This window comes from Sinocyclocheilus grahami, unplaced genomic scaffold (assembly GCF_001515645.1).
Source record: "Sinocyclocheilus grahami isolate Dianchi unplaced genomic scaffold, SAMN03320097.WGS_v1.1 scaffold311.1, whole genome shotgun sequence".
NCBI lineage: Eukaryota > Metazoa > Chordata > Actinopteri > Cypriniformes > Cyprinidae > Sinocyclocheilus > Sinocyclocheilus grahami.
In genome coordinates this window covers 1628429-1655148 of record NW_015505490.1, presented here as the reverse complement: position 1 = coordinate 1655148, position 26720 = coordinate 1628429, and the positions used below count along the sequence as shown (strand labels likewise).

The following is a 26720-nucleotide window of genomic DNA, read 5'->3' as shown; positions in this document are numbered from 1 at the left end:
GAGGAGCATTTTGCTAAATTTAGGCACTGTATTGCATATTCATAGTTTTACTTAACTTGTTGTCTATGTGATGAGAAAGAATGCAAGGAGCTGAAGATAAAATTCAATACCTCCTATATAATTGCATGATACTAATGAAGAAAAACAGACTGGATGTGCGCAAGACATATGACAACATTTATAGGATGCATTGAGGAGGAGCCCAAACTACACTCAATGACCAAGTGATTCTGACATAATTATGGTCTGTGATATTGGCACAGATTCTGTGTAATAAACAATTCTTTGTGACTGTATATAGTTCTCATGTTGGAAAAGACGTTTAGTTCCCAATTTAAGTGAACTTTAGTTCCCAGGACATCTACAGGATTGATTAAAATGCTGATGCTGTAAAAGGAGGGGAGACATAAATACATGACAGATTGACTGAAATGTTAAGGTGTTTAAAAATAAATAAATAAATAAAAACACGTTTATTCTGTGGCACTTAAAAAACAATTTGACCCCTATTTTTGTTTCCTATAGGAGCCAAAGGCTCCTTAAGTGATTTTTTTTGTCTAGATCCCTGTTTTATTTTCCTCCTCCTTGTCTATTGCAGTTTGTTTTAAAGTGTTTGATGTAGATCGGGATGGAGTTCTGTCCAGGGATGAGATCCACGAGATGGTGGTGGCATTGCTGGAGGTGTGGAAGGATAACCGTACAGACACCTTCCCTGTAAGTGCAGAGCAGCTGATTGTCTAATCGAACTAACCTGTTTACATCCACAGAAACAGCAATAATAACATGAGACAGCTGAACTAATTACTTACATAGTATTAACATTCATTATTTTGTTTATGTGTCCATGCCTATGAGATGATTAATGCAAATGAGATGCAATCATGTTGTTGCATGTATGCACTAATGTGGAATTATACATTTAAATTAACCTCAAATTAATTCATTATTGATTTGTGCATCCTGAGCTGTCATTGTGTTTCTTAAATCTTGTGGAGTCGTTTCATGTCAGTTCTAGATTTCATGATTTATGCTTCTCTTCTATTGGAAGAGAGCTGAACTGGATGATGACATCACTGAATCATCAATGAACTGACATTAGCTGGAAAAATGACTCTTTGTTATTGTCTTCTTGCATTGTTGACAAACTCTTTTCCTGTTTGACACTGTACAGCTCTTTGACACAATCAGTATTGTATAAAGCGCTATACAAATAAAGGTGACTTGACTTGACTTCTGTATGTTTCAGGAGTTTGATTCCAGCGTTTCAGACATTGTAGAGGACATACTGAAAATGCATGACACAACAAAAGTAATTACTCTTTCGTTTTCATGTTGCATATAGCATATCATGATTTATTTAACTTTATTTTTTATTACAATTTTGGTTTAAGCAATAATTCATGCTCAAGCTACAGCTTATTTTATTTGTTAGTTGCCGAGGCAAAATTCAGCATTCTCTAATATTTGACATTTTCATCAGATATTTATACTTAATTAAAAATAAATGTTTTCAGGTATAGTAAACATGAGGGTGAACAACATATGGGTGAATAAATAATGACTTTGTGACTGATTGGGACTGATATTCAATTACAGAAGGAGCACATGCTCCACTGATGCTTGACACTGCACACTAAAAGAAATTATTTAAAAAAGAAATCCGATTTTTTTGTGTTTCCATTCTTGCAGTAGAAGAATCAGACATTATAGACTTGGAAAAGCGTTATTGGCTGCTGAAAGCCCAATCAAGGACAGGCCGGTTTGATTTGGAAACCTTTGTCCCTCTGGTCTCGCCCCCTATTCACACATCGCTTAGTGAAGGTAAGACAAAATTCATTACAGCAATTTTAAAAGGTTCTCCAGTGGACTGAGACACACAAACACTCTCACATACATCCACCTGCGACTCGCATGCTTTGAAAGCATCTGCAGTACCCAGGAAAGTCACGGTTCATCTTATTTTGGTAGATGTGGGTCTCTGCTTTTGAAATTTATTGGATCATTTGTGATAAAAGATCTCCAGAGAATCCAATTACTCTTTCTGGCTAATCTAAACACTGACAATTTCTCCCATTTTCCAGGCTTGTTTTATGCCTTTGATGAGAATCGGGACAATCATATTGACTTTAAGGAGATATCTTGCGGGCTCTCCGCGTGCTGTCGGGGCCCTGTAGCGGAGAGGCAAAAGTGTAAGCGTTTTATTTTCTATCATCCTCTTTTAGTTATTCACCTTATTCCATGGCAGATGCAGGATTTTTGTGGGTGTTTCTTCAAACATTTGAAAACATTTTTAGAATAAAATCATTTGGCTTGTTGAGGCTTATTTCATAGCTAGCACATAATTTTTTCTAAATTCACCCAGTTAATTTTCCAATATTTTTTGCACAAATTATAAAGATTTTCTTTGAAGAATATGTTAAAGTTCCCCATCTTACAGGGCTCGAGACTCCGAATAAAACGGTTGCGTTTGCGACAAAAAATATGAATTTGCGAGTGATATTTTTGTTGAAATCGCCACTGGCGACTATACAAATGGACTTATATGAATTAAAAATGTGCATGTAATGCCTTTTTTGCTGCTTGTTTTGCAATTAAATGTTTTATGTTGACGAAATAAACTGAGACAATGCACATCAAAGTTTTAGTGTGGAGAAAAAAAAAAAGACTTTCAAACAGTCTTCATCCCAGCCAAACACCAGCGTTGATGGCACTCTTGCTAAAAGCAGTTCCAGTTGTGCAGCATGAGAGAGATCATAAATGACGGAGATGTGCAAAGTAAGAGTGCAGAAAAAGAGTATCTATTTCGTGCACAACTTGAACAAACTTCAACAGGTAAAGCTGTCAGCTGTGTAGACATTAACAATATCGTTAACAATTCTCGTTAATAATCGATACTAATATGGCTTCATTATCAAGATCTTTAGTCTATATGTTCTGTTAATGCGTGAACTTCATATTATTTGTTGCGCACTTGCTGTCTACTAATCTCAATAAGCTTTGTGCTCTGTTACACTTTAATAAACAAAGTATCAGCTTTAAAGTTATGCCAAATTCATAACGAAGTTCAAACAAAAAAAATACAGCTTTGGCGCTCTTAAATGCGGCATGAGCAATCGCTTTAGCGCCTCAGTTGAAGCGGCACGCGAACCCATCATATCATTTCCTTTACTACTATAGTATGATATACACATGAATGGACATCAAAAGGTATATTATAAGATACAGTACAACTTACTGAAATGTCTCATGTAATCGCTCATTCAGTGTTTCAAATGGCAGAAAACGTTTCAAGCTTGTAAACAATGCCATGTATGTATGCATTTACCTCTGAATAACCATTCGGTGTCCATAAGCTCATTAGTCCACTAGAAAAAAAATAACTATAAAGAGGAGCATTTTGCTAAATTTAGGCACTGTATTGCATATTCATAGTTTTACTTAACTTGTTGTCTATGTGATGAGAAAGAATGCAAGGAGCTGAAGATAAAATTCAATACCTCCTATATAATTGCATGATACTAATGAAGAAAAACAGACTGGATGTGCGCAAGACATATGACAACATTTATAGGATGCATTGAGGAGGAGCCCAAACTACACTCAATGACCAAGTGATTCTGACATAATTATGGTCTGTGATATTGGCACAGATTCTGTGTAATAAACAATTCTTTGTGACTGTATATAGTTCTCATGTTGGAAAAGACGTTTAGTTCCCAATTTAAGTGAACTTTAGTTCCCAGGACATCTACAGGATTGATTAAAATGCTGATGCTGTAAAAGGAGGGGAGACATAAATACATGACAGATTGACTGAAATGTTAAGGTGTTTAAAAATAAATAAATAAATAAAAACACGTTTATTCTGTGGCACTTAAAAAACAATTTGACCCCTATTTTTGTTTCCTATAGGAGCCAAAGGCTCCTTAAGTGATTTTTTTTGTCTAGATCCCTGTTTTATTTTCCTCCTCCTTGTCTATTGCAGTTTGTTTTAAAGTGTTTGATGTAGATCGGGATGGAGTTCTGTCCAGGGATGAGATCCACGAGATGGTGGTGGCATTGCTGGAGGTGTGGAAGGATAACCGTACAGACACCTTCCCTGTAAGTGCAGAGCAGCTGATTGTCTAATCGAACTAACCTGTTTACATCCACAGAAACAGCAATAATAACATGAGACAGCTGAACTAATTACTTACATAGTATTAACATTCATTATTTTGTTTATGTGTCCATGATTATCAAGATCTTTAGTCTATATGTTCTGTTAATGCGTGAACTTCATATTATTTGTTGCGCACTTGCTGTCCACTAATCTCAATAAGCTTTGTGCTCTGTTACACTTTAATAAACAAAGTATCAGCTTTAAAGTTATGCCAAATTCATAACGAAGTTCAAACAAAAAAAATACAGCTTTGGCGCTCTTAAATGCGGCATGAGCAATCGCTTTAGCGCCTCAGTTCAAGCGGCACGCGAACCCATCATATCATTTCCTTTACTACTATAGTATGATATACACATGAATGGACATCAAAAGGTATATTATAAGATACAGTACAACTTACTGAAATGTCTCATGTAATCGCTCATTCAGTGTTTCAAATGGCAGAAAACGTTTCAAGCTTGTAAACAATGCCATGTATGTATGCATTTACCTCTGAATAACCATTCGGTGTCCATAAGCTCATTAGTCCACTAGAAAAAAAATAACTATAAAGAGGAGCATTTTGCTAAATTTAGGCACTGTATTGCATATTCATAGTTTTACTTAACTTGTTGTCTATGTGATGAGAAAGAATGTAAGGAGCTGAAGATAAAATTCAATACCTCCTATATAATTGCATGATACTAATGAAGAAAAACAGACTGGATGTGCGCAAGACATATGACAACATTTATAGGATGCATTGAGGAGGAGCCCAAACTACACTCAATGACCAAGTGATTCTGACATAATTATGGTCTGTGATATTGGCACAGATTCTGTGTAATAAACAATTCTTTGTGACTGTATATAGTTCTCATGTTGGAAAAGACGTTTAGTTCCCAATTTAAGTGAACTTTAGTTCCCAGGACATCTACAGGATTGATTAAAATGCTGATGCTGTAAAAGGAGGGGAGACATAAATACATGACAGATTGACTGAAATGTTAAGGTGTTTAAAAATAAATAAATAAATAAAAACACGTTTATTCTGTGGCACTTAAAAAACAATTTGACCCCTATTTTTGTTTCCTATAGGAGCCAAAGGCTCCTTAAGTGATTTTTTTTGTCTAGATCCCTGTTTTATTTTCCTCCTCCTTGTCTATTGCAGTTTGTTTTAAAGTGTTTGATGTAGATCGGGATGGAGTTCTGTCCAGGGATGAGATCCACGAGATGGTGGTGGCATTGCTGGAGGTGTGGAAGGATAACCGTACAGACACCTTCCCTGTAAGTGCAGAGCAGCTGATTGTCTAATCGAACTAACCTGTTTACATCCACAGAAACAGCAATAATAACATGAGACAGCTGAACTAATTACTTACATAGTATTAACATTCATTATTTTGTTTATGTGTCCATGCCTATGAGATGATTAATGCAAATGAGATGCAATCATGTTGTTGCATGTATGCACTAATGTGGAATTATACATTTAAATTAACCTCAAATTAATTCATTATTGATTTGTGCATCCTGAGCTGTCATTGTGTTTCTTAAATCTTGTGGAGTCGTTTCATGTCAGTTCTAGATTTCATGATTTATGCTTCTCTTCTATTGGAAGAGAGCTGAACTGGATGATGACATCACTGAATCATCAATGAACTGACATTAGCTGGAAAAATGACTCTTTGTTATTGTCTTCTTGCATTGTTGACAAACTCTTTTCCTGTTTGACACTGTACAGCTCTTTGACACAATCAGTATTGTATAAAGCGCTATACAAATAAAGGTGACTTGACTTGACTTCTGTATGTTTCAGGAGTTTGATTCCAGCGTTTCAGACATTGTAGAGGACATACTGAAAATGCATGACACAACAAAAGTAATTACTCTTTCGTTTTCATGTTGCATATAGCATATCATGATTTAAAAAAATTAATTAGTTAATACCAATTCCAATCAAATTTTGCATTTTGAAACTACAGCAAAATTAATTAAAAATTCATTAGAATTTTACATTTTAGTAGAAATATAATGTAAAATATAATCTTTAATATAAATATAATATACATATTACCAAATAAAATTTTAACATTGGCATGTAAATTAAATAGAATTTCTCAATAAAAAAAAAAAAACGTTTTACTCAAGTTTTTGTTTGTTCTTAAATCCAGTGTTTGTTAAGGACATTATTATGAGTGTATGTCATTTGTGGCCTAACATTTATCTTGTGTTTTACTCACAGCAAGGACACTTAACCCTGGAGGACTATCAGATATGGAGTGTGAAAAGTGCCCTCGCCAATGAGTTCCTCAACTTGCTGTTTCAGGTTTGATCCTGTTTACAGTGTTTTTGGACAAAGTAACAAAAAATAAAAGTGTCTAAATCCTTCTATAATCTGTACACATGAGTGAATCCAATAAAGTATATACGTTGTTGTCTTGGGTCTGGTTTGAAATTGCTTGTTAATCCATTCGTCATCAGGTGTGTCATATCGTCCTGGGCCTGCGTCCTGCTACCGCTGAAGAGGAAGGCCAGATCATTAGGTGAGATCAGGACACAGCATTTCATTTCTTTTCCAGCGGGACTGACGCTGCTCAAAAAGATACTATAAATACTGTACTACATTAGTGTGTCCGTTTTATTGCTTTGGCAAAACTGCCCAAGTTTAGCATTGATGTCTCTTGACAGAAGAAGTGTTTTGTTGGGTTATTTTGGTGCTTGTGTATAAATATGATAGTTCTTTGACTGACTGTTTGTTATCCACGCTGATTTTGTGTGATGGCACAGGGGTTGGCTGGAGAGGGAGAGCAGACATGGGCTACAACCTGGTCAGAACTGGTTCCTGATCTCCATGCAGTGGTGGCAGCAATGGAAAGACTATGTCAGATATGTGAGTCTGCAATATGTCTATTCAGCCTCTACATAACAATGAAAAGGGATCATATGATTAATCACCTTTTTCCTTTTCATTTTTTACTCACCCTATCACTGTCTGTAACTCGGCTTTGTTTCAAAAGCGTCCCTACAGAGCACTTTCTCAGTGTTTTGAAACAAGCCTTATGAGGGCTGTATTGTATTGCACTCTCCCATAAGCCTTGTGATTAGGCTTTGTCTGTATATAAGGATCCATCGTACCTCCACTGCCTCTAACAGTGTTTTAGTCCGGACAGAGATTGAGAACACAATTTCATTTTCAATTAGATTTTCCAGCGGGACTGACGCTGCTCAAAAAGATACTATAAATACTGTACTACATTAGTGTGTCCGTTTTATTGCTTTGGCAAAACTGCCCAAGTTTAGCATTGATGTCTCTTGACAGAAGAAGTGTTTTGTTGGGTTATTTTGGTGCTTGTGTATAAATATGATAGTTCTTTGACTGACTGTTTGTTATCCACGCTGATTTTGTGTGATGGCACAGGGGTTGGCTGGAGAGGGAGAGCAGACACGGGCTACAGCCTGGTCAGAACTGGTTCCTGATCTCCATGCAGTGGTGGCAGCAATGGAAAGACTATGTCAGATATGTGAGTCTGCAATATGTCTATTCAGCCTCTACATAACAATGAAAAGGGATCATATGATTAATCACCTTTTTCCTTTTCATTTGTTTTGAAATAAGATAATTTTAAACAAACTGAGTACAACTAACTAAATTGTAACCATTTTAGACCTTGTAATTATAAGTGGACAACGGAAAAACTAAACTGATTGTAAAAAATGTATTCGGACTACTTTATAGTGCACGTATCAGCTGGCCAAAAAGTAGCGTGATTGTTTTAGTTTTGCATTGCCCAGTTTCTATTGATAATACTGTCATTGTGGTGGATTCTTGAATTTTTGATATTCAACCCATTGTGTTAAACAGGATAATAAGTCGATTGTCATGGAGCAGCCATCAGTGCAGGGCAGTGGGATGAGAAGTTCTCAGTCCACAGCACCTATAGAGCCTGTCCTGAACAGAAATGGAATAGTGGTCCGTTCCCCCAGTTCCCCAGAGGAAAAATTCCCTGATAACATCTCCAGCTCATCAGAGGCGTCAGAGAGCACTGGTAATAGTAAGTACACACTCAGTTAAGAGTACAATTTAAGTAGCCACGTTCACATGGACACTTTTTGTTTCAATCGGAATGAAATCATTCTGACTGATGAATCCAAACGTAGTGTTGACATGAACGCTAAATAAAGTGATCAGGTTGATGTGTGTGTTTATATTTCACAAGCTTCAAATCGGATTTAATCTTTTGACATGCTCACACTGCACGAGTATAGAGTTTCTATACTACTAACCATAATCCTTTTTTGTAAAAAAAAAAAAAACCTTTATTAAGTGTTTATATGTCCTATCGAAAGGATTAGAAAAGGTTTATCCCACCCCTCTCAACCTGATTGAAATTTCAATTGGTTTGGGCAATTTTATTCTGATTGAAGTGTTTACATGGAACATTTTAATTCAGATTGAACTTTTAAACCGATTGTAATCAGAATACAATGCTCCATGTAAACGCACCTTATGTCAGAGCCTAGCAGTTGTTACATACTAACTTTCTTGGGCACCAAATTAGCATATTATAATGATTTCATGGTCATGGCTGCTGAAAATTCAGCTTTGCCATCACAGGAATAAATTACACTTTAAAATACATTACAATGTAAAACAGTTATTTAACATTCTTGTAATATTTAAATTTTTACTACATTTGGTCAAATAAATATAGCCTTAGCATTAGAGACTTCTTTCAAAACAAAGAATAGGGGCCTAATGGGTAGTGCTCTGTTCCAGTTAAATGCCATATAGCAGAGGTGGGTAAACTACGGCCCTCAAGGCACTTTCATCCGGCCCATGAGGCTGTTGGTCCAAAATGACTAATTTGATGCAATATCAGCAAAATATCAGCTGAAGCGGGCCCCCGGTGATGCCGCATTTTATAATGAGTTGACTGTTCCTTTAAAATTATGCTTTATTGCTTTGCTTTGAATGCACATTGGCATTGTATGTCTTGCACTAGAAGGGTCAGTCAAACACTCCCAAATATGAAAGAAAAGAGAAAAATTGTGTGTGAATTAGAGTACTGCATGTTCGTCTCTCAACATTTTCGGCAGCAATCTCTACCAACAGTGAATCTGCCAGTTTAAATTCTTCAAAAACTGCGACATTACTACATAGCTACTGAGAAATGTCATGTAACTTTTCAGTTGCAAAACTATTTTACTGATGAAGGTGCCGGTCTTCTGTGCGTGTGTTTGTTCCACGTGTGCTTGCGAAGATGCAACCATATACATATTTATTATGTCTATGCGTCCGACTGTGTGTCTGTACTATATGCGTTTGTAGAAGAGAGCGGGAGAAAGAAAGAAAAATGTGCGTGAGAGAGAACAGGAGAAAGACGGTGTGCTTTTTAAGTAATTTCGTGGGGAAAACATGGAAATAATTTGATGTTTTATCCTAATGCAAAGATAATGCTTTTTATTTTCCACACATGTTTTTATGGAAATAGATATAGTACTGAATTTTCCAGATTATAAATCTTTTTTTATCATCTGAAACGTGCTGCGATTTATATTCCAAGGTGATTTATATAAAGCAATCAAGGTCAAGCACAAAGCGCGCACATTTGGATCGGTGACGAATGAGAGAGGCAAGTGAGTTTGTATAGCGCATTTCCCACATGCCGCTAGTTTCAGGTTTGCTTTAAATATAACTTGTTTAGGCTGGGCGTTTATAATAAATGTTTACAGTGAATGCCACTATAATTTCTGTATGTTTTATACTTATATTTTGATTCCTTTTTCTGTTCTTAATACTGCTAAATTAAAGGGATTCGTTGTGGAGTGAGGGGAATATAAATACATGTTTATAATGGTTGTAAATGTTTCTTTTATTTGATATTATTTCTGAATGAAATGATAAAATGTGTCTTGTACATGAATCGACTTATACACCAATGCAACTTATCTTTGTGTCATAAAGTGCTCATCAAAAATAAGGTAGAGGTGGTACAAGAATAGAACTGCCATGTATGTACAAGTACGCATACAGTACAGTATAAATGAGTGTCAATTTAGAATAAAAATTTCAAAGCTTCATTTGTACTTATACTATGCGGCCCCTCACTTATATAAAAAAAACTCAATGTGGCCCTCGATTCAAAAAGTTTGCCCTCCCCTGCCATAAAGGCTTAGATACATGTGTTTAGCCTCAATTACGTAACGTGTTTTTACTTCCTCAGGCCTAACCCCACATGCCAGTTCCTCTGCCACGGATGTCTGCTTTGCCCGGCAGCACAACATCTCTGACAACAACAACCAGTGTTTCTCCAGCACCAATGGACATTTACCTAACAGCATGGCCACGCAGAGACCTGGTGCCATAGACAACCAGCCTCTGGTGACCACCGAGCCCATGAAGGTGTGTGGACCATGTGCTCAGAACACCCACTGAAACCAGGAAGCCTCTGATCCTCTTGTCCATCAAAATGACTGCTAAAGTGCATTCAATAGAGCTGCAGGGAAAATGACACCTTCAAGCAGTTTTTAGAGAGCTCAAAACTACACTAAAGTGCTGTTTTTGAAATTGAAATCACCTAGAACAAATTAATCCTGTTATGAATAGCGTGTAACATTTGTGTTCTAGAAAATGAATGCTTTTGTGTAGCTAAAAGCATTTTTAAATAAAACTACTTGCTTCAGTAATACCTTGTCACAAACACATTTGCAGTCTCGTATTAATGTAACGTCCCATATAATCAGGCTTTCTTTACTCAACATAATGTATAGCAGTATTAAAGTAAAAATGGGACCTTTTTGGTCCTGTCCACCTCTTCATCCATTCTCCCACTCACAGAGTCGTCAGAGAAGAGCAAGGTGAAGGACTCTTATACTGCCTGTGATTTATTCACTGGAGGTTGCCTAGTCGCTACATGTTGCCATTGCAAATTGCTGTCAATATGAACTCCCTTTGAGTGTGTGACTTTGTTTTGTCCAGGCGCCCACACTGACTATGGAGGGAGGCCGGTTGAAGAAATCCCAACAGTTGGTGTCTGGCCGGGACTTTGAGACGGTGCCAGAGCCGGTATGGAGGGCGCTTTACCACTGGTATGGGGCCAACCTCAGCCTGCCCCGACCGGTACGTATGCCATCTCTCATCAGAGGTGCCACCATGGGCATTTAATTTATGCTTCAATTAATGTAATTTGCTCTGGCTTTTTTGCTTTGATGCACTATATTTATGATGACGTGTCATGAGGTGTCACATGATCAGTGTCAGATATTACTAAGCCTGTTTCCTGATCAATGATCATAGATTTTGCTTTTCTGTTTTGACTTAACCCTCTATTGGACAGTGTTGCCTCATTATCAGACTCATTTTCTTCACTTTGCTAGCACGATTCATATCAGATGGCCTTAAAATGGTTAATAATGACGGGATGTCTTCAAATAAACAGTAAAAAGGTTACATTCTGGAGGTGATTTAAAACATTTTGCTGAAATGGCGCATCATATGAAGGATGAACTGATAAATAATTTTTAATTATTGATTCTTCCCCCATAAAAAAAATATGGTTCACATTTCTTAGTGAGTAAACTTCATTATAAAACATTGGGAGAATTACAATTTATTTGTATAATTTGAATTACAATTTGTATAATATGAAAAATAGCTGTAAGTTTTTTTTTGTTTTTTGTTTTTTTTTCTTTAAAATATTTTTTAAATATTGTGAATAAAATGATTTAAAATTAATTAAAAATTAATTAATTTAGAGTCATTGAAAATATTATTTCAGGGCTCCAGACTGCGACCAAATGGTCACATTTTGCGACCATTTTTTCTGCCGGTGCGAGTAATTTTTGTGAGCTGTCGCACTGGTGCGACCACCGCGTTGTCCAACTCAGAAGCGCTACCATTTCTGTTGCATTTGATAAACATCAAATGGAAAGCGAAATTAAACCGCGCTACATTTCAGCTGCGCAGCGCGGACCGTTTTTCAGCTCGGACTGCGACGCAAACAAACTTGTCCGAGCTCAGAACAGCTTTACTCAGGAGCCAAAGTTGATTTCGCGACACTGTTACTGCACAGATGCAACAGTGCTGCGAGATCCAGTGAGAAGTGTTTGAATTCACCGCAGAATGATAAGGTTTCTGCGAGATCTAGTGAGAAGCATTCAAATTCTGCACAGAATTCTCTGTTATAAACAGTGCTGACATACGTCAGGAAACCAGAAATGGTAACGCTAATGGCGCTTTTCCACTGCGTGGTACGACTCTGCTCGGCACGGCACGACTCGGTACGGTACAGCACGGCTTGGCTCGGTTTGCGTTTCCACTGTAGTTCAGTACCGCTTTAGAGTGGGTGGGATTATTGACATGCCATTATAGTTGCGCCACCTCTATTGCTGCGACTCCTGAAAAACTTTTTCATTCCGCGTCGCCCCATCAGGCTCTCGCTGGATCTGGTCCTCTGCTATCAACGAGAGGAACGTCTGTACTTCCTCAACAGACAACGAAACAGCCACTTTTTGGTTGTTAAAAAAAGGTGCGCTTGTTCAAAACAGTTGCGTTCGATTCTTCGCTGGCTGTGCTGATTTAAATCTAGTGGTTCTGTTGTGTTTGTGTCGCAAGTTCAGTGACTCGGGTAGTGATGATTCTCTCCGGCCAATCCGTGATCAGCAGAGTTTACACGTCACGTTTTGGTAACGGTACGGTTCACTTGGAACCTCAACCAAGGTGGTACTAAAAAAAGTACCAGGTACTGTACCCAGTGGAAAACCCCTCAAAAGTGAACCGTACCGTGCCGTACCATGCAGTGGAAAAGCGCCATAACTGTAACCATGGTGTTGTGGTAAAAATAGTCGAATGCATTACATCATTCATTGCAGGGTTTGTACAACCTTTTAAAAGAGAGAATTTCAATGACTTTCAAGCATTTCACACAACTACAACTACTACTATCTTACAGCAATTTAAAGCTCTAAAATGATCCAGTTTGAATGTTATTTTTAATGGGATGACCAAAATATATTTTGTTGTAAACAAAGACTTATGTAAAATTTAAAAAATACATAAAATCACAGTCATAACCAGGAGCACTTATTAGTCATTCATTTCTACTTTTTCTCTATATTTTGAAATTATAAAATCACTGTTATAAAATATCAAATCATCAAGAAATCAGATTTTGTCAGAATTTTACACTTTTTTTGTGTATGAAGTAAGAAAAGTCACAATTCAATTTGCTACTAAATCACATAATCACTGAAGTTGGTCAGTTCCATATACTAGAAGAATAATGGTACATTTAATAAGAGTGGAATATATACATTTTCTATATAAAAAATTTGATTTTGCACCTGTTACTGTTGTTAATAAAAATAAATTTTGTATGCATTTTAACTCAAGCTTAGTGCTTTACTGTCAAATCTGTATAAACAAAAGAAAAATAAACAAGAAATGAACATATAATATTATTAGTAACTGCACTTATTAATGCAAAACAATAGTAATTTTATGATTAAATTATCTATATTTTAATACTCCCGCACACCACCCCCAGCGCTACCAGATCTGCTCCTGGCGCCACCATCTGTAGAACTTAGTGGCGCTGGTGCCACTGCTCTCAAATGTTAGTCTGGAGCCCTGTATTTATTTTTGGCAGCATATATTGTTTTTTTATATATAATATTAAAACATTTATACATAATATTAAAATATAGTAAAATAATATAATTTTTCATAATTTGTTTTTGATTGTGGTAATGAAGTCCTTTTCATGCATGAATAGTAAATCAAACCTTTTTTGTCATAATTTATGCAGTAGAGGTTTAAAATCATTTTGAATGCAGAATGACCATGAAAAGTATTTCAAATAATGGTCATGTGAATCTGGCCTATGAACTTCTCACTAAGTCAAATTTCTTTCTTTCTTTAGCAAGTGCACCAGTATAGTCAAGCCCCATGCATCTCTCCATTGTGCTTCTGCTGTCTCTTCTTCCTTCAGGTCATCATGTCTATAGTCGCAGCTGAACCAGAGCTGGAACTCTTTCCCCGCTACCTTCTGTTCCTGCGCCAGCAACCGGCCACACGCAGCCCTCAGTCTAACATCTGGGTCAATATGGGTATGAGCAGCCTGCGAGTGTTCCCTCCACATATACCCCGAGGTAACGTAAGCCTGCAGCAAGAGAGAGGCTCCCTCCACCGCCTTGACAACCTCCTCTAATCTCCTAAAACACCAGCTCGGTCTCACCAAAATGACCTGCCTGGATTACTAAAGAGCCAAATCCTGATGCCAACACCTAAAGTCCATCATCTGAGTTAAAAAAACTATAATGTAACTCCATGACAGCTAAATATAAATCCTTGTTGAATACATACAAAAATACATCCAAATATTTAATTTTGTGAAACATAAAAACACCTGTAAGTGATTGTCAAACTCACCGCTGACCTAATAGCGGGTTTCCTTAGTGTTGGTCTCTGAAAGTGGGTAGGCAATAATCTAATTTGTCATGGCTTTGTCAGACTCAGAAGACTGTTTGGTGTGGGTAAAGATGGGCGCTCTCTGATGTCCTGTAATTGTTTGCTTTGCTGTCTTACCAATCTTTTTTTATTGTCTCCTATGAAATCAATAATTGCTGTACAAATCTTTTTAATAAGATTGGACTAATTTAAAAAAAATTGCCTTGGTTTTTATTTAAATCACCTAGACTAATGAATTGATGAATGATCCCTTTGAAAATGACCTTTGCCCTTTCTTGCTGCTACCTTACAACTAATCCTCAGTCTGTCAATCAGTTATTGGGGCTGTGTGTGTTATATATTGATCTGTGTGCTCCTTGTGACTGGTTGATTTAATAGCATGCATATTAGGATATATGGATTGGCTGAAACTTTACATTTCTCATTATTGCATCAAAATGAAATCATAAAAGTTTTACTTGACTAACTTAGCACAGTAGGTTAAATTAAGTTTACATTCTCAGTGACTTAAAGTTAGTTTTTGAATATATAACAACACAGCAGGGTGGAAAAGCTCTAAAGGGTTGTATTTCAATATTTTATTGCATGTGACAAAGAGAATGCTAAAGGCTGCTTCATTCCCAACTCAGGAAACGTTCCTTCTCCGAACGCCCCTCTGAAGCGAGTGCTGGCATACACAGGCTGTTTCAGCAGGATGGGCACCATTAAAGACATTCATGAGTACCTGTCCCAGAGGTTACGCATCAAAGAAGAGGACATGCGCCTCTGGCTCTATAACAGTGAGGTGGGGACCTCCTTAACAGATACTGAAGAAACTCTGATCAAAGACATTCATATGCAAATCTGCCCTTATTATAAAGATACCGATGTCACCTAACAGCATTGAACTGGGAGGAAATGCTATAAAATGTTAATTACTATGTTCACATATTTTAAAATTTAAACCAGAATGTTTGGATGGAGCATCTCAATGGATTGTCCTTTTAAAATAAATAAATAAATAGCTACTGGTGGTATTAGGGGGAGGAGGATTCTAATTCTAGAGAGCATTTGATTTGACAAAAATCTGTGCAGGATGAGTCATCGATAATTTTCTCAATAATTAAGGGTAACATATACATTACCTATACATTCTAAAGTTTGTAGTCAGTAAGATTTTTTTTTTTATGTTTTTGAAAGAAGTCTCTTCTCACCAAGGCTGCATTTATTGCATAATACAATAAAAACAATAATACTGTGAAATGTTTTAATTTAAAGTAACTGTTCTTTATTTTTATATATTTTCAAAAGTTATTTATTCCTAATAGACCTAAAACTACAAGCCACAAAACTCAAATTTTAATTGAGGTCTTTAATAATTCATGATACATGCATTATATTGTATACTAATGCTGTTTTATATTGTCTTTTTATCAGAATTACCTCACTCTCCTGGACGATGAAGATCACACTTTAGAAAGTTTGAAAATTCAAGACGAACAGCACTTAGTCATTGAGGGTATGCCTGTGACATGTATCTGTCTTAATTAAAGTTTTATCTCATTTCACATTTGCTGAGCTGTGTGGATTAAACTGCAAAGCATGCTTGGCTGTACTGATAGAAAAGGAAAAATGATTAATATGTCTTTCCCTCTCTCCAGTTCGAAACAAAGATATGAGCTGGCCAGAGGAAATGTCTTTCATTGCAAACAGCAGCAAAATCGACAGACACAAAGGTAATGTCAGAGGTCTTGGAAAGTGATGGAAAAATCTATGCAAATTGGAGGCTGGCAAAAGCTATCTACAAATGTCAAAATGTTTATCTGAGTATGACCTTGCCTAGATGGCACTACAGTGCAGTTCTTTAGGCCGGTTTCTTGTATCAAAGCACATATCAAGTAGATTATTAACACAGGGCTGCAAGCAGCAAGAGTCCAAGAAGCAATTACATAAAGCAATATAAAAGTCATATCAAGACAGACATCAGCTGTGACATTTAAAGACTCACAATGTTGCCATCGAACTCTATGAAATACTGAATAATTGGACTTTCTTGGAGATAGTACTCAAGTTGTTGTGCCAGTGAAGTTTAAATTTAATCAAACCTTCAGCCTATTATAATTGTGTATAAATTTTGCTATTTCTCTTGCAGTTCCTACCGAGAAAGGTGCCACAGGTTTGAGTAACCTGGGAAACACATGCTTCATGAACTCCAGTATTCAGTGTGTAAGCAATACCAAGCCCCTCACTGAGTACTTTATCTCAGGGCGACACCTTTATGAGCTTAACAGGTATGGAGACTTGGTCAGTGCCTTTTTTTAAAGAAAAAAAAACCACTTGTAACTACTAAGTTAATGTGTAGTCAAATTAACAAATGCTTTTTAAAATTGTGTCGGGAGTTTTTTGCAGGGATTAGAAGATCCCCATGCAGATTTTACTTACGTTCGAGTTGGCCACACAATGTTGGTCAGCAGAAAACTGCTTGGTTTTAAAGTGGCTTCTGTGATATCTGCCATACCACTTGATCAATGAGCTGTGTCTTGCCTTGACAGAACCAATCCAATAGGAATGCGTGGTCACATGGCCAAATGCTATGGGGATTTGGTACAGGAACTCTGGAGCGGCACCCAGAAGAACGTTGCACCTCTGAAACTCCGAGTGAGTTTTTAACATCTCTATAATCATGAGCATTAAACCTAAATGTTTCCATTAAAATTCTTATGCCATTTTTTAAAAACATTTTTGTAGTGGACGATAGCAAAATATGCACCAAGATTCAATGGCTTTCAGCAGCAAGACTCACAGGAGCTTTTGGCCTTCCTGTTGGATGGGCTTCACGAAGACTTGAATCGTGTGCATGAGAAGCCGTACGTGGAGCTCAAGGACAGCGATGGACGGCCAGATCATGAAGTAGCAACAGAGGTCAGTGTCAAACTACTGTTTTTAAGCCCCTGGCAGGCTCAACACATCAGCTAAACACTCCTAAATTAACCTAAATGGGCACACTGATTATACGCTAATGGGAAGTCGTTTCTTCACCCTGAGGACAATTACATGTTTCTCGTTGCAGGCCTGGGAAAACCATTTGCGGAGAAATCGTTCTATTGTGGTCGACCTCTTCCATGGGCAGCTCAGGTCCCAGGTGAAGTGCAAGACCTGTGGTCATATCAGTGCCCGCTTCGATCCCTTTAACTTCCTGTCGCTGCCGCTTCCCATGGACAGCTCCATGCACTTAGAAATCACAGGTGAAGCCAAGCAGAGAGAAAACATAAACACTTTAAAATCCATCAGCAGATCCGCCAGTCTTACATAAAAGCTTTTTTGACTTGCAGTTATCAAACTTGACGGCTCCACTCCGGTGCGGTACGGGCTCCGTCTCAACATGGATGAGAAGTACATGGGCCTGAAGAAACAGCTGAGTGAGCTGTGCAGCCTGAAACCTGAGCAGATTCTACTGGCTGAGGTTCACACGTCCAACATCAAGGTCAGCTCAACTCGCCACATCAGACACTGCTGTTGATGCAATCCATGTGGCCTGGCTTTTAAGCAAATGCTTGTCTTTGGTCTAGAACTTTCCTCAAGACAATCAGAAGGTTCGACACTCTGTGAATGGCTTTCTCTGTGCATTTGAGATCCCTGTGCCTGGCTCGCCCACCTCAGTCACCTCTCCAATGATAACAGGTAACAAAGATTGATTGCAACTATCTTTTTCCTTAAAGGAATAGTTCACCCAAAAATGAAAATTTGCTGGAAATGTACTCACCAACAGGTAGTCCAACATGTAGACGAGTGTGTGTCTTCATCGAAATTTAGCATTATATCACTTGTTCAACAATGGATCCTCCGCAGTGAATTGGAGCCATCAGAATGAGAGTCCAAACAGCTGATAAAAACATCACAGTAATCCACAAGTTATTCACACGACTCCAGTCCACCAATTAATGTCTTCTGAAGTTAAAAGCTGCACCCATTCACTGCAGAGGATCCATTGGTCATGTAAAGTGATGTAATGCTGAATTTCTCCAAATGCGTTCAGATGAAGAAACAAACTCTGGCCTGGTCCAAGGGGGAGTAAGTTAAAAGCTAATTTTCATTTTTGGGTCAACTATTTCTTTAAAAGACAAGTTTTGATTTACCATGGACACTCTTATTTGTCATTGACCCATAAACGTCTCCTTTAGAAAAACCACCTGTGGCCAATGGGACAGCAGGGAACAATAACATTGGAAAGACTGGCCTGATTCCTAATGGCATGCCCAGCACAGTGGTCCCCTGCACACCAGAGAAGCCCCTCGCCAATGGTATTCCTAATGGCCATGCTGTGCCCGTGCAAGACAGCCCCTTTATCGGCTACATCATTGCCATGCACAGAAAGATGGTGAGATTAACTGATATATTCACTGTTAGACGTCACATGATGGTCGTAAACATCCTAAGTGCAAGGTCTGTCCCCTCAGATGCGGACAGAGCTGTACTTTCTGTCCTCTCAGAAGAACAGGCCCAGTCTGTTCGGTATGCCGCTGATTGTGCCCTGCACAGTTCACACGTGTAAGAAGGACCTGTATGATGCTGTGTGGATCCAGGTTTCCCGACTTGCCAGCCCTCTGCCCCCACAGGAAGCCAGCAACCACGCTCAAGACTGGTCAGTGGCATCTGCAACTCACAAGGATTTTGTTGATGATTAGTTTGGAATTTTTTTTTATTTTTTGCCAAAGCATTTTAAGAATATTTAAGGTCAGTAAGATTTTTTTATGTTCTTGATAGAAGTAAAACAGTAATATTGTGAAATATTATTACAATGTAAAATAACTGTTTCTATTTTAATATATTTTTGTAATTTGTAATTTATTCCTGTGATGTCAAAGCTGCATTTTCAGCAGCCATTACTCTGGTCTTTAGTGTCACATGATCCTTAAGAAATGATTCTAATATGTAGATTTGGTTCTCAAGAAACATTTCTTCTTCTTATGATTATTATTGTTGAAAGAGTTTTGCTGTGTAATATTTTCACGGTAAGCATGATACCTTTTTCAGGATTCTTTGATGAATGAAAAGTTAAATAGAAAGTAAAATATAGCAATAGAGTATAAATGTTACAAAATATTGTCATTTTTGATCAATGTAATGTGTCACTGCTGAATAAAAGTAGTAATTTATTTAAAACAAACAAAAAAAATCTTACTGACCCCAAACTTTTGAAAGGTAGTGTATATTATCATAATAAAATGTACTAAAAGTTGTTAGATTTTTAATGCAGTCATTTCCCAATCCCATTTACCCTCACAATTATTTCCTGTCTCCTCTCTATTGTCTCTGTCAGTAGAAAATAGTAAAAAGCCCTCTAAAACATCAGGTGACAAATAAATGTCTGAGACCACTTGTGAAATTGCTTCTATTTTGCAAACTGTTTATTTCTAGGTTTCAACTTCCCAGATTTTCAGTGTGGTCTCTCTACATGTGTACAGTAGAGGTCCTCGCTCAGTTATGTGACATGTCATACTCTCTTCCAGTGATGACAGTATGGGCTACCAGTACCCCTTCACTCTGCGAGTGGTGCAGAAAGATGGTAATTCCTGTGCTTGGTGTCCTTGGTACAGGTAAGGCATTTAAGTTCAGCGGTTGTGCATGCACATATCTCATACTGCAGCGTGGGTTGTCATGACTGACAAGGGTTGTCGGTGACTTTGCCAGGTTCTGCAGAGGCTGCACTGTAGACTGTAATGAAGTCAGAGCGTCATTGGGGAATGCCTACATTGCTGTAGACTGGGACCCCACCGCCCTGCACCTTCGTTACCAGACCTCTCAGGAAAGGGTGAGTGATATAAGGATGCTGTAAGTGTGCTATAAGTATTTCAGTCTGTTCAAGTTTTGTCCCTGTGTGAAGGCTGAAGTCTTTATGTTACTGGATTCAGTCTGACGATGCACTGCAGGACTTAATATATCCCTTAAGCCCAGGACAAAACGAGCTGACGGTCGGCCGTCGGGCAGTGTCGGGTGGTTTTTGAGCACCGGTTGGCATTAGTTTATTCAGTGTGTTCCACACAGTTGGCTCTAGTCAGACGCTGACAGCTGTATTTCGGCCGATTCTGCATGTCAAATCAGCAGCAGAGCTTGTCAGTGAGAAAGAGAACTCTGATTGCCTATTCAGCTTAGCGAATGAGTGCACGAGAAAAACGGAACTGATGAAAGCAAAGCAATGACGGAGAAAAGAAGGAATGCACAGACACTTGATATCATTCTATCCGTTTCTTTCTTTATCCACAAGACAACGGACCCAAGGGCTGACAATGCCAGTGCCATTTGCAGCTTAGTAGACATGACTGAAAAAAAAGCTACACGAATCCATTAATAATAAGCATGCCTGGTGTAAACAATGCTAAAAGCGCTGCTTGCTTTGTATATCCATAGTTCTAGCTATTCAGGTTTCCCTGTTTGAAAGCCGAATACAGACTGTTAAGTTCTTTAATGCAAGCGCAGAGCGTACATGCTAGTTGGCCATCGGCTGTAGTCTGTGTCCAGTGTGTTCTAGAGCAACTTTTTTTTTTCCCCAATGCAGGCGATGCGAGACAATACGAGGCGATGCCGTAGTCGGCTTTTCTCAGCGCTAGTTCTTTGTCGTCGGTTTAGCGTGTCCCTACCCTTAATGATTACTCTGCCAATGCTGACGTTCCCTGTGAGGAGATTCACTTCCATCTCACATCACAGCTGAGAAATCCATTAAAAGCATATTGTATGATTAATTGTTTTCTGGGTCTGCTTCTTATTTTACCTTGAGGAAAAGTCCCTGATAAGCCTTGAACTGCTAATTATGATCTGTTATTACTATTTGCAAAAGACACGTTCTGAAGGCAAAAGCTCCTGCAATGTCATAGTAAATCGGTTGTTTAAAATTTCAAGATGACAGAATGAAATCCATGGTTTTTACACTTGTTATGGTACATTTGAGTTTTATTACTTACAAAAAAGTCTGTAAATACAAATCTTTAATTGTACCTTCAAAAGAAATGCCTTGAAATATAATTACAAATTAATTCCTAGTTGTATAATTATTCAAATATTTTAAAGAATCTATTTTTGTAGTCCAGACCTCTTAGTGTTTCTGAGTAGTTATAATTTAATTCTGTTAATATGTGTCGGGTAATTAATTGCTAATGTTTATGTGGGCAGATAGTGGAAGAGCATCCCAGCGTTGAGCAGAGTCGGCGCGCTCAGGCAGAGCCCATCAGTCTAGACAGCTGTCTGAAAGCCTTCACCAGTGAAGAAGAGCTGGGAGAGGATGAGCTCTATTACTGCTCCAAGTGTAAGACCCACCGCCTGGCCACCAAGAAGCTGGACCTCTGGAGGCTGCCTCCTGTACTGGTCAGAAACGCAAATGATTTCCATTTCCTCTTTTTCTGTAGGAATAAAAATACTGCATGACTCTTAAACTTGAATTATTATGCATCATTGCAAGTTGCCCTTTGTAATATATGGGTGAAATATTTTTTTTGTATCCTTTCAGATTGTTCATTTGAAACGCTTCCAGTTTGTCAATGGTCGCTGGATTAAGTCTCAGAAGATTGTGAAGTTTCCACGTGAGAGCTTTGATCCCAGTGCATTTCTGGCCCCACGGGAGGTTGCTCAAAGCATGGGCAGCCTGCAGAGTGAATCCCTGGTAGAGGAGCTCCAGAGGCTGGAGAGAGGAGACTCTTCTGTGTCCTCCATCTCCACTACTACAGTGGCCAGTCCTACCACTTCTGGCAGAGGTCTGTTTCTCTTGCTCTTTTCTCTTTTTGCAGACCTTTTGAATCATGAGACATGAGATTCTTTAATCGTTACATTGTTATTTCAGGCACCCCGTGCTCCATCAGGAGGATGGGCAGCCCAATGAGCAAAAACAGCAGCCCTGGCAGCAGCCCCAGGAATACAGGGCGGAAACAGGGACGTCTGCGTCTTCCCCAGCTGGGCAGTCGACATCGACTCTGCAACAGCAAAGAAAACCTGGATGCCTGTAGCAGCTGCAAGGAGAGCGAGACCGAGTTGGAGCAGGGCACAGTGACGGATGGGGAGAATCAGATGCCATCTGATGCAAATGCACAAGACACCTGGTCACTGGATGCCTCAAGCAATGACTGCGATGTCATCATGGTGAATGGATTGGGACAAGAGAGCAGTCAGAGTAACGGACACTCGGACGTCAGCACAGACCTGGACACCCCTCACCAAAGAAATGACATCTGCCTGGAAACCCTGTACAATTTATATGCAATCTCAGTAAGTGATTCTTGTCTATATGTTTTGTTGTGGAATGATTGCTTTTGTGAACAGCTTCTCTAACACTCTGATTATTGTTTTTCTTTTAGTGCCATTCAGGAATAATGGGAGGGGGGCACTATGTGACTTATGCCAAAAACCCTAAAGAAAAATGGTACTGTTACAACGACAGCAGCTGCAAGGTAAGATCTCGACTCTCTTTATTTTTCACATCTCAGTTGTTTCCATTATTTTGCATTCTTATTGCACAGAGATAAAATATATAACAGTACTTTGCTGTTAAGTTGATACTAAAATAATCAAAAAGCACGACAACCTTTCTACAGTATCTGTCGTAGTAATTACCAACTGAAGTTGGAAAGCTTAACATTAAATTTCATTTAATTGAGATAAATGTTATTTAAAATATTAAATTAAAATAGTTTGTTTAATATAAGTACTGTGGTATCAACATTGGATTTATATTCCTGAAATTTCCCTTGCATTGGTGTTGAATATTGAAAAAAAACAAAAGTAAGTATTATGGTATTTATTGTAAGTATTATGGTATCCACATTGGATTCATATTTCTGAAATTTCGTTTGCACTGGTGTTAACTACTGAAACTACTGAAAAATTTAATAAAAAAAATTAATTAGTGTTGAATATTGAAAAATAAAAATAATAAAATAAGATTTAAAAAAATGTGTTCAGTATAAGTACTGTGGTGTTAACACTGACATTTATATTTCTGAAATTTCAAAAGTTGACTACTGGAAGTCTGGTTTCGTGACAACACTACGAGAAATATTGCGCAACACCTAAAACAAACTGTTTCTTGTCGTCTTCAGGAAGTTCAGTCGGACGAGATTGACACAGATTCGGCCTACATCCTGTTCTATGAGCAACAGGGAGTGGACTACTCACAGTTTCTGCCAAAAACAGAGGGCAAAAAGATGGCAGACACCACTAGCATGGACGAAGACTTTGAATCTGACTACAAGAAGTACTGTGTGCTGCAGTGATGCCATGCTCTTCCACATCAAAGACACTGGGGCTGTCAGTACGCCAGTGCAATGACAACTGAAACAGCAGCGTCGCCCCAGAGGACCATCATTTGTGAAAGCACAAAATATCAGTTAGCCGACAGGCACAAGACCGCCGCTGACTGCGCTTTCAGAATAGAGGTACCTGACACTTCAGATACACGAGTGAGAGGGTGAATGAGTGAATCACAGAGAACTGTAGCGATCATGTGATTGTTGCCAAGCAAACAAATAACTGTTAGCCAATCCTTTGATATCACCATTACAAGACAGACAAAACTGCTCTTTCACATCCCAGCCCACACAGGTGAATCCAAAAATCACGTAACAAGAGCTCATGCTTCTATATTGCTAATATTCAGAATGCTAATTGACAGAACAGGTTGTTTTAATTAGGAAATTGATGGTGAAGATGGCATTGGTATCAATTATAGAGGTTTCTCTAAAGCTTTTGTTGGCTTAGTTTTGTCATAGTTGATTTTTTTTCTTCTTCAGTAAGTTCCATACACTACCTCATATCTTTCGCAGTTGGCCAACTGTTCATAGAAAATCAGAGTGACAGTATTATATCACCTGAGGGCAGTTAAAATTACTTCTTCTTTATATACAAAATTTTTTTATTTAAAAAAAACAAAAAGTTTCTACTAATTAATTAAATATCCTCCCACTCCTCCGCTGCCAAATTATGCACATACTATTTTTGTTGATTTTAGTTTTAAATCTTATTTAAGATGGTTACTTTCAGGCGTCGTTTCTCTTTAGAAGAGTTAATGTATTACTCTCCTTATTATTATTTTTTTATAAATGTATTTTTATCACTGATTTTTTTTTTATGCAATTGTTCACCTTGCCTAAACACATTCGCTTACAGCTTTAGTCTCAGCTGTCTGATCAAACCACGTCCTCTCAACAAATGCACAGCTTTTTACAAGATTTCCTGTTACCACTGTATTTTTTGCTTAGTAAAATACTGTTGACCACAGAGACTAAAAACGGCAACCAGATACATATCTAAACAATGTTTTCTTACCAGAGAGACTCTGCATGTCCAAGCCAAAGTGTTCAACTGGTCATGTACATAGTTTACGGGAAGCTTTGCATACTGTTAGATGAGAGCATAAGAGGTATGTTGTGTGAACAGTATTAGCACGGAGAAATATTTCACAGCCTTTGCTTTTAGAGAACAGCATTCTCACTAAACTGCTGAACGTTCTGGACGTCTGTGTCGGAGGGTGTTCCAGGTTATGGTAGCATTTCTACTAGTAATAGTAGCATCAAGTGACTCTTGATAAGAGAGCCCATCTTAATTAGCACTGTGAAAAGATGAATGAAATACTGAACGGCTCTTATTTTTCAGCAACTCATCAACTGAATGAGCTCCTCCTGTGAGGGTGCGTTAAACCCTTGGAAATCATCGGGAATCATTCGCAAACATCCATTTTGCTGCTGTACTTTTCAGATTTCCATGTCATGGATATTCAAACTAAATACTTGCCATCAAAGAAAGGTTTATCCCTGTTGAAAAAGAAATGTTTGTGAAATAAACAAAGCTGTATTACTGTAATCATTATGAGTAACCCAAATATGATATATGGACTGTAAACATTTTTTAGGAATTTTAATGTTAAAATAAAAATAGATATCCAACATCCAAAATCAAAATATAATTTCACTATTCTCCAATTCAAATTGGACTTTTGCGCAATTACAATTACAGTAACAAATGTTTCTGAAACCACAAACATGTTTTAAACATTCACTGATTTTTTTCTCTTTTTTTCATACAGGGATAATTTATTAAAATGGCAAAATGATCTCTTTTCAAGTAGTGCAATCAACTACTGATGTGTGTCTTTGTCCATGTTGTTAGTCCTAATTTTGTTAAATTAATTTTGATGAACTGCTAGAGATGTATTAATTTAATGAACTTGATTTTGTAAAGTGTTGTTTAAAGAATAAAATTGACATTGCACTGACAAATGTACATAGATGTTTTGTAAATACGCCAATGAAAATTATGTATTTGAAAATGAACTGTACAAATGTACTTGTAGTTGTATATGGAGTGATACTGTTGATCTGTAACAATTATTCAAGAAACAAATTAAATGCAGCTAAATGCAAGTTCTTCTCATCTGTGTTTATTTGCTGGCCAATGATGCGAGGTGTTTCCTTCAGCAGCAAAGAGGAAACCACACGCCTCCCTCTGTAGGGCTCTATTGAGTCCACTGCCATCAGTCAGACCTACTTCCTTGAATTCAAGCCACATTTGACATTTAAACTAACATTTTGTAGGACCCTTCCACTTGCCTGACACATTATTTTCCTGCAAGACTATTTCCCTTGAACGAAATATACAAAATAAGCTACTGAGACCATCGCCTCAAGACCTTTTTGTGCATTGTGGGTTGAATGGTTTCACACTTTATAAATTTGGAGACTAGCATGCTGTAGTCAGGAAGTGTGTCGACCCGCATGCTGAGCTACTTATAGAATTCTGCTCTAAACCACAGGCACTGAAAAATTGTGGCTTATTGTTCTGAAGAGCACCTTAGCCTCAGTGGTCTTCATGCATGCTCGCACAGTATTGTCCCATGCAGAAGAAAGTTAGACAATGGGGTGCATTGCATGAGTTCAACCTGAGGACCTGCTATTTTTATTGTCTTTTCACAAGGTGACAAAACATCTTTAACACGCTTGCTTTTCAGGTCTTGCATTTGAACATATAACGTCGCCTGGTCATTTCATTTAAAACAAATAACATTTGTCTTGCATCTTTCTCTTTTTCAGTTCCGATTAAACATCTCGTTCAGATTTTTTAAAAAGCATGTGATGCTTTTGATGTTATGGC

At 37.9% G+C, this 26720-nt stretch overlaps 1 protein-coding gene across 1 annotated transcript in view; it reads left to right on the top strand.

The window, feature by feature from the left end:
- LOC107601698 (ubiquitin carboxyl-terminal hydrolase 32-like) overlaps positions 1-25993 on the top strand; it is a 51690-nt gene extending 25697 nt beyond the window's left edge. Inside the window, exons 8-34 of the mRNA XM_016293955.1 lie at positions 599-714; positions 1247-1309; positions 6387-6470; positions 6626-6687; positions 6932-7034; positions 8007-8196; positions 10369-10547; positions 11124-11264; positions 14134-14251; positions 15242-15396; positions 16029-16110; positions 16253-16327; positions 16744-16882; positions 17144-17249; positions 17340-17513; positions 17662-17836; positions 17924-18075; positions 18161-18272; positions 18773-18969; positions 19049-19233; positions 20102-20188; positions 20283-20403; positions 21759-21950; positions 22093-22336; positions 22423-22844; positions 22934-23026; positions 23675-25993. Of these exons, the coding sequence (XP_016149441.1) occupies positions 599-714; positions 1247-1309; positions 6387-6470; positions 6626-6687; positions 6932-7034; positions 8007-8196; positions 10369-10547; positions 11124-11264; positions 14134-14251; positions 15242-15396; positions 16029-16110; positions 16253-16327; positions 16744-16882; positions 17144-17249; positions 17340-17513; positions 17662-17836; positions 17924-18075; positions 18161-18272; positions 18773-18969; positions 19049-19233; positions 20102-20188; positions 20283-20403; positions 21759-21950; positions 22093-22336; positions 22423-22844; positions 22934-23026; positions 23675-23848 (3941 nt within the window). The 3' untranslated portion in view covers positions 23849-25993. The remainder of the gene's footprint in view (positions 1-598; positions 715-1246; positions 1310-6386; positions 6471-6625; positions 6688-6931; positions 7035-8006; positions 8197-10368; positions 10548-11123; positions 11265-14133; positions 14252-15241; positions 15397-16028; positions 16111-16252; positions 16328-16743; positions 16883-17143; positions 17250-17339; positions 17514-17661; positions 17837-17923; positions 18076-18160; positions 18273-18772; positions 18970-19048; positions 19234-20101; positions 20189-20282; positions 20404-21758; positions 21951-22092; positions 22337-22422; positions 22845-22933; positions 23027-23674) is intronic.
- Positions 25994-26720: the final 727 nt, after the last annotated feature.